The sequence below is a fragment of the Pseudophryne corroboree genome, chromosome 1 (genome assembly GCF_028390025.1).
Source record: "Pseudophryne corroboree isolate aPseCor3 chromosome 1, aPseCor3.hap2, whole genome shotgun sequence".
NCBI classification, from domain to species: Eukaryota; Metazoa; Chordata; class Amphibia; order Anura; family Myobatrachidae; genus Pseudophryne; species Pseudophryne corroboree.
Window position 1 is genome coordinate 207,890,467 of NC_086444.1, and position 11,818 is coordinate 207,902,284.

Below are 11,818 nucleotides of genomic sequence, written 5' to 3' on the forward strand. Positions count from 1 at the left end.
GAGTAGTCAAGTAATATAAACTAATCTGACGTAGACAATTGTTAGCTTATCCTTAGTTCAAGCCAATTTTCTAGGACACGGAAAAAACACTCCCTCTTATGGCAATCTCATAAGTGCAACAATATAGGGCAAAAAAGTGTTTTGGGCGCTATTTCAAGAATGAGTGTAAAAAGCAAACCGCTCTATGGCGGTCATTCCGAGTTGTTCGCTAACTGTTTTCGGTCGCAGCGCGGCGATTAGGTCAAAAAGCGGCACTTCTGCTCATGCATAGCGGCGCAATGCGCACGCGAGACGTACTTTCACAAAAGCCAATGCAGTTTCACACAAGGTCTAGCGACGCTTTTCAGTCGCACTCCTGGCCACTGAGTGATTGACAGGAAAGGGGCGTTTCTGGGAGGTAACTGACCGTTTTCAGGGAGTGTGCTGAAAAACGCAGGCGTGTCAGATACAAACGCAGGCGTGCCTGGGAAAACGCGGGCGTGGCTGGCCGACCGCAGGGCGTGTTTGTGACATCAAAACAGGAACTAAATAGTGTGAAGTGATCGCAAGCTAGGAGTAGGTCTGGAGCTACTCAGAAACTGCTCGAAAATATTTTGGTGCCGTTCTGTGATCCTTTCGTTCGCTCTTCTGCTAAGCTTAGATACACTCCCAGAGGGCGGCGGCTTAGCGTTTGCACGGCTGCTAAAAGCAGCTAGCGAGCGAACAACTCGGAATGAGGGCTTATGACTCAAAGAATTAGAACACTTGTTGTTCAATATAGCATACTGAGATGCAGTCAGGATCCCGACAGAATACCGACAGCGGGAGCCCGACGGTCAGAATCCAAAAGACCCGGGATGTAAATACTGGTCTTGGGGTGAGCTTTAGGCACTAGGGGAGGGTTAGAGATAGACTATTGGGGTGGGGGAGGTTAGGGTTAATCTGAGGGGGGTTAGGGTTAGGCTGTGGGAGGGGACAGTTAAAGGTTAGGCTGAGGGATGGGCAGCCATCAGTGGGGGACTGGAGTCTCGGGCCCTTATAGAGAGGGGGGCCACCACTGTCTCCTACAGGAGGACTGATGCGCAGGGAGGCCTAAAACAAGCCTTCCCTGCACATCAGCTCTGTGAATCGTTCCTGCAGGTACACAATGCTTCACCTATATGTAACATCATGATGTATGACATCACATAGGGGTGGAGAAGTGTGGCAGAATCTTTTTTTTTGGTGGGGGGGCCCTGTCTATTTTGCCAGTCTCGGGCCCCACAATTTCTGATGGCAGCCCTGGATGGGGAGGTTAGGTTTAGGCTGCGGGAGGGGTGGGTTAGGGGTACTGTAAAAATACCAAGATCCATCTGGATCCCGCTGTCGATATTCTGGCTGTCGAAATCCTGACAGCAGTGATAAAGTACCCAAACAGTCAAATATATCTCCATCAACAGGATTATTTAGATACATATCAAGAAGAAAAAATATTTTATTATCTTTACATTAGATACTGTAGACAGCAAAGCAAGTGGGGATCTCTTTACAACACTGCAAAAAATGTAGAAGGATCGCCTGTTACACTGAACATAATCTCCATGCAGCACTCAGGAATTGGTTGAAGTTATTAATTGAAAAGGGGGAAGTTTTTTGCCCTTTAAGTTTCAAAATAACTAGTGGATGAATAGTCAGGGGACTAAAGGATGTGAGAGGTAATTGCCAATATTTGCAGAACTGGAATTGATTGGTTTAAAAACGACCATGAAGCAGAAGAAAAATGAGCCTGAGATATAGTGGCTGAGGGCGGGGCGTGCGCAGCACATTTGATTAGGGGGTGCACCGTCGGAGGGGTGTGTCTAGCACCATCTATTGATGGTCAATGCATATAAAATGTCCACCTTTGTACCAATCCTAATAAAGCAGATACATTGTCAGATGTTGTGGTGTGCACCAAACAAACACCCCTGATGGCACTCACTGCAATTACACTGCTCCTCCTCTGCCTGGTCTGGCTCCCCCTGTCTTTCCCCTGCAAACTGCAGCAGCTTACTTACAAGTCAGTCACTAACTGACACTGACAGTCGCAGACTAGTACTGCTGCTGCCAGCCGTCTGCCAGTATTGAATTTGTCTTCCTAAGAGGAACGCTGGCTGCATGCTGCTCCTCATCAGTGGCTGGTGTTGGCATAGCATAGAATGAAAGAGGTGTGTATGTGGCGGGTGTGACGGGTGGGCATGCAAGCAGCATGATGTCATCACGTCACATCACACTGTTTTTGTACATTGAGGTGGAGCCGGGAGTTTGAAAGCCGGTGGTAGTGGTACCCTTGATTAACCCAGGCGTCCGGTCAGTAATGCAGTCCTGACAGGGTGCAGCGCAGAGGGGACAGTAATCAGCCTGCTCGGCGATTGCTGCCTCAGGCATGTGAGATCAGGGTGCCAGACATTAGGGGGTGCCTGTGCGCACCAGGCACCCCCCCTGCGCACACCTATAGCTGAGGCCAAGTTGGGTGCATGCCAGTTTGTGCAGCGTAAACTCTACTGTTAAACATATGGACAGCCTTCCCCTTCCCATACAAAGTAGGAGGCATATTTTATTTTAAAAAATACACTGCACACTCACTGTAATCTTGTTTTAAATCACAGTTGCATTAGTTTAACTGTATTAATATGAATAGACATGTTTTACATACTTTAAACCAATCAGACACAGCCATCAGGGAAGCGGTTATTTGTCAACAATCAATGCAGATGTGTCATCATACACCTATCCTTTCTGCGCCATTAGCATTTTATTTGCATTGTAGCCACATACAAAGTCACTTACAGTGTCCTAGGCACTTACAATTAGTACTTTAAGTTGCAAATTGGTATAAAGCCAACAACAATTAAGCACAACAATGCATGGTTTCGCATTGTTCCTATGTCTTTGCCTTATACCCAGGTTATCTTGAGCAGTAAAAGTAGTTGCGTACAATGCCAGCGCTTGTGCCCAGGGTACCTGTGCATTGTCATTTTGTCACATTAGTTATGTGAAAATGTTGCATATATAGTGAAAAAGTGTGTGATGGGACACATGGTGCAGCTTAGTCACAAAGTTCTTGGTGCACCAAATAGCGCTACAGTACTGGGACCAATTTGAGGATACAGTAGGTATACATACGTCCCAACTGTCCTTATTTTCGTGAGATATTCCCGTTTTTTGGGACTGTCATGCTGTCCCACCCACAGGCTCCAGTGTCCTGCGGTGGGGGGGCAGTTGGGAGGCTCCTGTCACTCGCTGACCTACTTAGCAGGGCAGCGGTGAATAGATGTAAGCCGCACCAGTGTGTCCTGGGCTTCCTTCTAAGGATGTTGGGAGGTACAGGTATATGACAGAGACTATGTGGACAGGAACATGCTGCATCGGCCATCATCATCACCATCAGTTCACAGGCACATCTACCATGCTTTCTCAGTCATCTTGGCCGCAATTCGCATCAACACAATCAGAGCACGTCCTTCTTGTACAGTACCTTAGCAACCTCTACATGCTGCCCCCTTGTTATAAGGAGTTTCATGTACAATTTGCGGGTAAAAAAGACATGCATTGTGGAAAAATATGTATGTATACTTAAAAAAGAAAGAGCAAATTGCGGCATTTACATCCAGCTCTGAATTAGGGCCCTAAGTATTTTGCCTCCAGAATGATTTGGACATGTCCTTGGTGATCATAACCTACACTTTGCCTTCTGCACCACCCAGGTGCTCATTATATGGACAGGTGAATTACTATGTACATTCCCACCATTATAAGAGTTTGATTTGTTGCTATGGGAATATTCTCTACTTGTCCACTTCTCCACTCTTTAGTAAACATGTGCATGGACCCCTGTGTTTTAGTTTTTGTTTAATTTTGGCAAAACCACCCTCAAGTGTTTTGCTTCAGTTTTGGTTTTGGATTCCTTTAATATTGATAAAAACAGCTTAAACATGTAATTTGGACCTGTTGTTGGTCCTACAGTATTATTATTATTATTATTATTATTATTATTAGCATTTATTTCAAAGTGTGAAATGGCACCTTAAATTATGAGGGAGGTATACATGCCATCAAAAACATGCAAGATTTGGTTTTTAGAACCAAGATCCAAACACAAAGTGACCTGAGCCGAGACTCGATTCAACTTGAAGCCTCAAAAGTTTGCATGTGTTTGGTTTTCAAAACTGAACCTCTCATCTACTCTGTGGAAGTTTTTTTACACTTCCCCAAATAGCTCCACATGTAATACAGACATCCCTAATATCCGCTTACTCTCATTAATAATGTAAAACATAAATGAGACTGAACCGTGCAGTATATTAGAAAAAATGAAAAAGCTGAAATGGAGGAGGAGTCATAAAATTGTAATGGGATTAGTAGGATGAGTGGTTTTTCTCTTTGAACCACAGGCATTTCTAGCAAGAACCGCAACAAGTACAGTGAATCTGACAGGAGCTATTACAAAAACTGGAATGAAGGAGCATTGTGGTTTTTTTTATTATACAAATAACAGATTCATAGGCATCTATACTGTAGATATGTATTGTGCATCCATCATATTTTCTGGTTAGTAAATTACCATTCTAAAATACATACAGTAGAGTGCTTTGTGTAGTATGTGTTGAGTGATGCTATAGGAACAAGGGTACTATAGGCTGATAGAGCATGCTGGACCCCCGTTGTGATGAAAACATGGGTCGGGAGTGCTAGCCACGCCCTGTCCATTGAGACCACGCCCCATCCCATGAAGCCACGCCCCTTTGTGCCCACCGCACCTGGTGTCGGGCCTAATTCAGACCTTATCACACCTTTGTGAATTTGCAGAGGTTTGTGATCGGATAGTCGCCACCCTGCCAGAGTGAAAATCCTCCCATGCATGTCTGCGTGAAAAGCTCTGAAAACACCGGTCAGCTGCAAATCCGTTCACAACTCACAGTCTGTGCATAGCCCAGGACTTATTCCTACAGTGTGAAAAAAATAGGCTGATCGGGCCGGAGCTGTCGTCACACACTCTCCCTGAAAACGCTTGGGAACGCCTGTGTTTTTCCTGACACTCCCAGAAAACGAACAGGTACCACCCCAAACGCCCACTTCCTGTCAATCAATCTGCAAACACCTATAGATCAAAAAAGACGTGCATTACGATCCGTACGCATGCGCAGTCGTTCAATAATCGACCGCATTGAGATTTCTCTCAACAGCAATCAGGTCTGAATTAAGCCTGTCAAGTGACACCTCTGCTTGTACTTGCAGTTTGCTAAAATACAGTATGGAACCTTTGTGGTAACAGAACACTATTTTCGTAGGTTAAACCAAGCTTATGTACTGTATGAAAGTAGTTTCCCTTCCTTGCTCTAATGATTTTTCAGCACAAAAGCCACCTGCTAATCAGTTTCCATTGTCAAATCACACAATAGATTATACTTGTCTTTTGGCTAATGCCATAAAGTAAATTTTCCGTTACGTCCTATTACTCTTCACATAGCATTTAAAGTGCATTCATGTGTATTATCACATAGATTAACCAATTTGCTTCCAGAACTATGTAAAATGCATCTACATTAAATTATTACATAACATGTTAGTTACACGTCACATTATTATGACCACCAGCTAATAGCCAGAGTAACCATGTGTGCAGCACGGACAGCAGCTAGATGGGCTGAACTGTCATTTTAGACACACGTCTGGTAGGGGATCAGTATGAAATCCCGGCGGTCAGAATACCGGCGAGCGCATCGTGTCCCCTCGTGGGCTCGCTGCGCTCGCCATGCTTCAGGTCCGGTGGATTCCCCTCCGGGTGGTAACCAGCCGGCGGTCAGGACTCCGACCACCGGTATTTCAGCTGGTGTCGGGATTCCATGGTCGGTATCCTGACCACCGGGATACCGACAGGCGGTCAATTTGTCTGGTAGCCCCAGGTTCATTTTGACAGTAAGCTGCTCTACTGTATCGTCAGTCGGCCCTCACACACCTTCGTAGCCGACGTTCACCTTTCACATCAATGGCACGTGGTGCTCCGCAGTTTCCACACCAGTTATTCACAATGGTGCCATTTGTCCAGTCACAATACACCTTCACCACAGCAACATGCGAACAGGTCACAAACTGCGCTGTTTCAGAAATACTGTCACCCTTGGTCCAAAAGCCGATAATCATCCCTTTTGCAACTCAGATAAATCACCTCTTTTACCCATGACAGCAATGAGTGATACGCGCAGATGGCCTATCACACACCTTATATACCCACCAAGCCAGCGCACGACACGTGATGTACTTCATGGGCTACGCGCTGCCAACGTCGAATGTAGGAAGTGGTTATAATAATATGACTTGACTGTGTATATCATACTAGCTTTTTACTTATGCACATATTTACTTGCATTCTTTAAAAAAAAAAAAAAGCCATACAATAAAGTGTGCATTTTTAAAATGGAGTAACCAAACACCATGTAATCTAGTTGTGTTAAACTAGTGATTATGGCCCAAACTTATCAAGTCTTGGAGAGTAATAAATTGAACAGTGATAAAGTACCAACCAATCAGCTACTAACTGTTATTTTTCAAACACAGCCTGTAACATGACAGGAGCTGGTTGGCTGGCACTTTATCACTGTGAAATTTATCACTCTCCAAGGCTTGGTAAATCTGGGCCTACAGTATGTTTGATATGTGCTGAATAACAAGCACATGCATTTACGGTCATGTGGCTCAAGGTGCATACTGACCCCAGTGTGCTGCTTCAGGTCAATGCAGTCAATGGAGCATGTGGCATCATAAAAACACACCATAATGCAAACCTTCCCAACTGCAAGGGTTAATGCTAAGGGAATCTGTTCAGGATACTGGCATTCGGGATTCCGGCAGTCGGAATACAGATGCCGGAATCCCGACACTGCTCGTACACTGCCTGACATGGATTTAAATGCCGGCGCCGGGATCCTGAGCGCAGAGCTATCTTAACAGCAGTGTAGGCCCCTGGGCACAGCAACGCACTGGGCCCCCTACCCATCCTCCGGCAGCTTTGATGTCCTGCGGGTGGTAGGGGTTGTTCTATCTTCTACTCAGCATGTAGGACCTGGAGCAGTAATTTCTGCTAATTACTCCTTTACTGCAAAGATGTGGAGGGAGGGAGGGAGAACACTTAACTGTAGAAGGGGACATTGGGCTGAATGAAGGGGCCCTGGTACATGACTTCCAGGGAGGTAAGGGGTGTTTAATACGGAGGGGAGGGGAGGATAGTGGAGTGGGCTTATTCATCATTTTCTGGTGGGAGGGCAGCTTGCTTGACTGCAGATATCTCAAGTTCCTGAAACTAAATTTCTTAGCTTTGAATGGGATAAAAAACTAGAGAGTCCCACCTTTCAGGAGGTACTGGGGAGTTGGGAACAGAGTTTAGGAGCCAGAGCAATGTACCAACGAAAATATAAAACTGCATATTAGGCGTGTAGAGCTGGAGCAGGGACCAGCTGCTTGAAGGCTGATATATCTGGTTCTGGGCATAGTAGAGACAAGCTGCCAGTGTCCACCAAATAGGGAAAGTGCCAGCCTTTGGAGTATACACTCAGAAAAACTCTAAGTCAGACAGAACCTGAGATATCTGGCTGGTAATAGCAATTAACAGGCTTGGATGGGGACCACTGCTTTGAAGTTGGATATCTCTGGTTCCCCAGGGCCGATTTTCAAAAATTTGGTACCCCTGGAAAGAGGAGATCCTCAGCTATCAGTCTAGGGACTTTAGAATACTGGGGCCCTCAGGCAAGTGCCCACTGAACCCATACAAAAAAACGGCCCTGCCCGAGCACCAGAGTCCCAATCAAGCTCTACCAGGAGTCCTCAGTGGTAAGCAATGGGGGTATGTTAGGTTTAGGCTGCGGGGAAGGGAGAGTTAGGGTAAGGCTGTGGGGAAGGAAGGGTTAGGCTTTTGGGAGGGGGGTTAGGGTTAGGCTGCGGGGAGGGGCAGTTAGGTTTCTGCACTACTGGGGTGGGTTAGGTTTAGGCTGCGGTGGGGGAGTAGGTTAGGGTTAGGCTGCGGGTTAGGTGGGTAAGGGAGGATGGTAAATATACTTACCCAACCCCTATAGGGATTCTCTGCGTTGGGATACCGATGTAAGTCATATGACCGCCGGCATCTCATCCCATATGTATCCCTTTAGTATGGGTTATTGAAATCTTTACCCTACTTGGGCAGTACAAAAAAACTCTCCTAGAGCACGCATTTACACCATGGGAATGAGACCTGACATAGATTCACCCAGGGCCGATGCTACTATAAGGAGTAACATACATGTATATATACCATTAATCAAGAATCCCTCCCAATAATTAGTATTTCTTATCACCGTTTAGCTCAGAATTAAGAATTTATGTATCACCCGAATGTACAAAAAAACACATGCAGGGTGAAGAGATCCAACAGTTGCCCATCTATGTGATTTGTAAGAAGTGAAGTGACCTCAAATGCAATCACTTTGCGTCTGTGTTCAGACTTGGCCACGCTACTGCACATGCGTGGTAAGACACTGCACATGCTTATGGAGATTATCGGGGACGGGTCCTAGAAGATTTCTCTCCCAAAAATAATGCAAAATGTAGCGCATAGGTTACAATGATTAATGCCATCAAAAAATAATACCATCAATTGGGGCTTGGTAAATTTAACTCCGTAGCAGCCCTTTTAGGAATGAAAACAAAGGTACCGCAGCAGACATCTCTGATCTATACAGCAGTCCACCATTCTTAAATCCTTTGGCTCCGGAACCTGTCTCCTAGATCCTGCATTCCACTTTAGTCTGGTTCCCTTCCTCAAGGTAGAGGTCCCAAAACACGTAGTCAGCAGGTGACAGGAGTGCTATCCTTTCTGTGCAGGTGGAAGCTGAACCAGACTAAAGTGGAAAGCAGGACCTAGGCACTGCCAAGGCACTGGACCAAGGACTTGAGGAAGGGAGAGGTCCCGAAATGTGTTGGTAACAGGTGACAGGGGTGCTATCCTATCTGTTCAGGTGAAAGGTAAACCAGATTAAAGTGGAATACAGGACCTAGGAGACAGGTTCCGGAGCCAAGCTCTCCATATGTACCATAAGGCCCAACTTTCACAGAAATCTGGTAAACCTCCACTTTGCCTATTGCCATCTTTTTACTATTGACAAACTACTCTTAATCAGTGATGGATTGTCTTATTTTAAAATGTTAAATTACACCAGCGTTTTACCATTTATGTGTTGTTTTGCATAAAAATCTGTGGAAAATAAATTTTCTGGAACATACTACACTATACTGTGTTTTTCCCATATATCCCTTTCATATGGAGCCATCCAATGATGTCTTGAAGCATTTCAAGGAGAAGTATTGAGGAAAGTACTGCTTGCTTTCTTTTCTGTAAAGACTAGCACAGAGCTAGTCTGCTCTACCTTTCTTTTATATTTGTGTTCTATTCTGGTATTGTGGAATACCACTGGTCAGAAAGTTGCTGCTATTTCAACAATCTTCAATTATTGTGTGCGCCCGGTGACTCTTTTAACTCTTAAATGTCCATTGTTGGAAACTAATCTCATATGCTAGCTGTAAGCACTTTCTAAATTCTCTTCACTTTCTTCAGTGCTAGTCTGTCTACTGTACATCAGTTTGGTCAGTATACAGATATGGATGATTTCCCTGGTGTAAAGTGTCTTGCATCAATGTTACATTTGACTGGAAGCATAATGTTACTGGAAAGACAATACAAACATGCATTACAAATTTTCGATAAAGATTTGTCACTGTAAGTAGCTTATTAACAGGTTTCTCTATTATATAAATAAACACAATGTTTAAAAAGGGAAAAAGCAGTGTATTTAACTGAAGCAGTGTATTATCCCTCTTAAGTAAGAGTGGGGACAGGCCTCTTATACAGTAGCTTTAGCTGTTACAGATGTGCGACATGGTTCAGTGGCTTAGACAAGCATGAGCTGGTAACAAGCACAGCCATATTGAATATGGAAAATAATGTGAGCTAGATACAGATTCTGCAGATTAATGTTAATGAAAGTGACAAGTGTCTAGCTGGAAGGGGAGGGCTTGTGCTCTTCTATTGCAACTGTATCCACTACAAATGATCGGTATGTGGAGTTGTGATACCACCTGTCTGATCTTCTAAAGATCTTGATTAATAGAGTAGAAGCTTTTTTATTATTATTTATTTTAATGAAATTAAGTTGATGCCTCTAAAAGTCCCTTTCATAAATATTGACATAATAAAGAAAACAACACAATGTGCTGGAACAGATTAAACAATCATCCCTACACTTTAAACAGCAAGATATTTGTTTATAGTTAACCCCTTCCAACTGCCAGGTGAATGAATACATAAATATACACAGCATGCATAAATGTATCAGCAAGTAAATATTGCCTGGTGCAGACATAGCCTAACACTGGCTTACATCACACTGTTCTAAAACTCTAAACTATGCAGTGGCTTTACAGTCCATATACTACAAAATGCAAAACATAAACACAATGAGTCAATAGAATTGAAAGAAATTACAGAACCTCAGGTCCATAGTATATAGTATGAATAAGTACAGTAATACAAATTACACACTGTCCAATGCACATGCCTAGGTTGCATCCATTATTTTGCATTTAACATGTTTTATATGTGTGTGTGTGTGTGTGTGTGTGTGTGTGTGTGTGAGAGAGAGAGAGAGAGAGAGAGATATACATCTATCTATCTATCTATCTATCTATCTATCTATCTATCTATCTATCTATCTATCTATCTATCTATCTATCAGCACAGTAATAATAGAAATGTAAAGCTTACCTGGCCAAGCAATTTATAGCCATGTTCAAGTGCTAATAACTCTGCTTCTTCGGGACCGCCCGGAATCTCTACTGCCCATTCATTCACATATCGCCTTTCTATGCCAGTCACAAATACTAGGCAGCATGAGTAGAAGACAGATACTAGAGCAATGTATTTGTAAGGCCAGCGTCCTCCTTCCATTTCAACACGTTATCTGTATAATATTAGCAGTGTTCAAACTATATATTTGTGCTAGAAATAAAATGTGTATTTTTTAAAAAATAAATAAATAAAATAAAGCCTTATGCTTTTGTCTCGTTTCTCTGTGAGCAGATCTCTGGAGCAGCTCTTCTGGTGGAGAGGATGGCTGGAATATAATAAAAAAAAACTCCACTGAACCGTTCTCCACAGTCAATGGAAATGAGTATTTACACGTCAAAACTACGTCAAGCAGACTTGCAGCGTCTTAAATCTATACGGTGTTCCCATGGGAGAAGAGGAGCTAAAATAGGAAGCAGGGATTCACGTAGCTCCACTACCCACAGAGAGAACAGCTCGTGTAATTAGACAAGGAGACGCCCACAGTGAGGGAGAGAAAAGGCAATATCATGCTCAGACAACAAGGCAGAGAGATCAGCTGCCTGCACTGCTGAGTGTCAATAGCACGCTACACTGGCACAGCAAACAGTGTTTCTCTACAAGTGTCTATACTAGCTTCCCTTACAGATGCATTAGCATATTACTATAATGCATTCTGCATTTAAGATGTAGTATGTTAGTATGCATCATGCCAAGAAGACCCATGTACATACAAGTATGAATTTCCACAGGTGTCTATTCTCTGTAAGTGAAGCAGTAATAAGTTAATAACCTATTAATGTACTGTAACGATGCATTTTCATTCTAACAACTGCAAGAGCTGAACAGTCCCATATATATATATATATATATATATATATATATATATATATATATATATGAACAAAACACGAAGCTTCCCTGGTAACCGATGGTCGTAATGTGCTTCTGCTATGCGTCGTGTAGCTGTGG

General features: G+C 43.6%; 1 protein-coding gene across 1 annotated transcript in view; it reads right to left on the reverse strand.

The window, feature by feature from the left end:
• Positions 1-11,058, reverse strand: part of PCSK1 (proprotein convertase subtilisin/kexin type 1) — a 127,347-nt gene extending 116,289 nt beyond the window's left edge. The window contains exon 1 of the mRNA XM_063964045.1: positions 10,787-11,058. Within this exon, the coding sequence (XP_063820115.1) occupies positions 10,787-10,969 (183 nt within the window). The 5' untranslated portion in view covers positions 10,970-11,058. The remainder of the gene's footprint in view (positions 1-10,786) is intronic.
• Between the last annotated feature and the right edge of the window lie 760 nt (positions 11,059-11,818).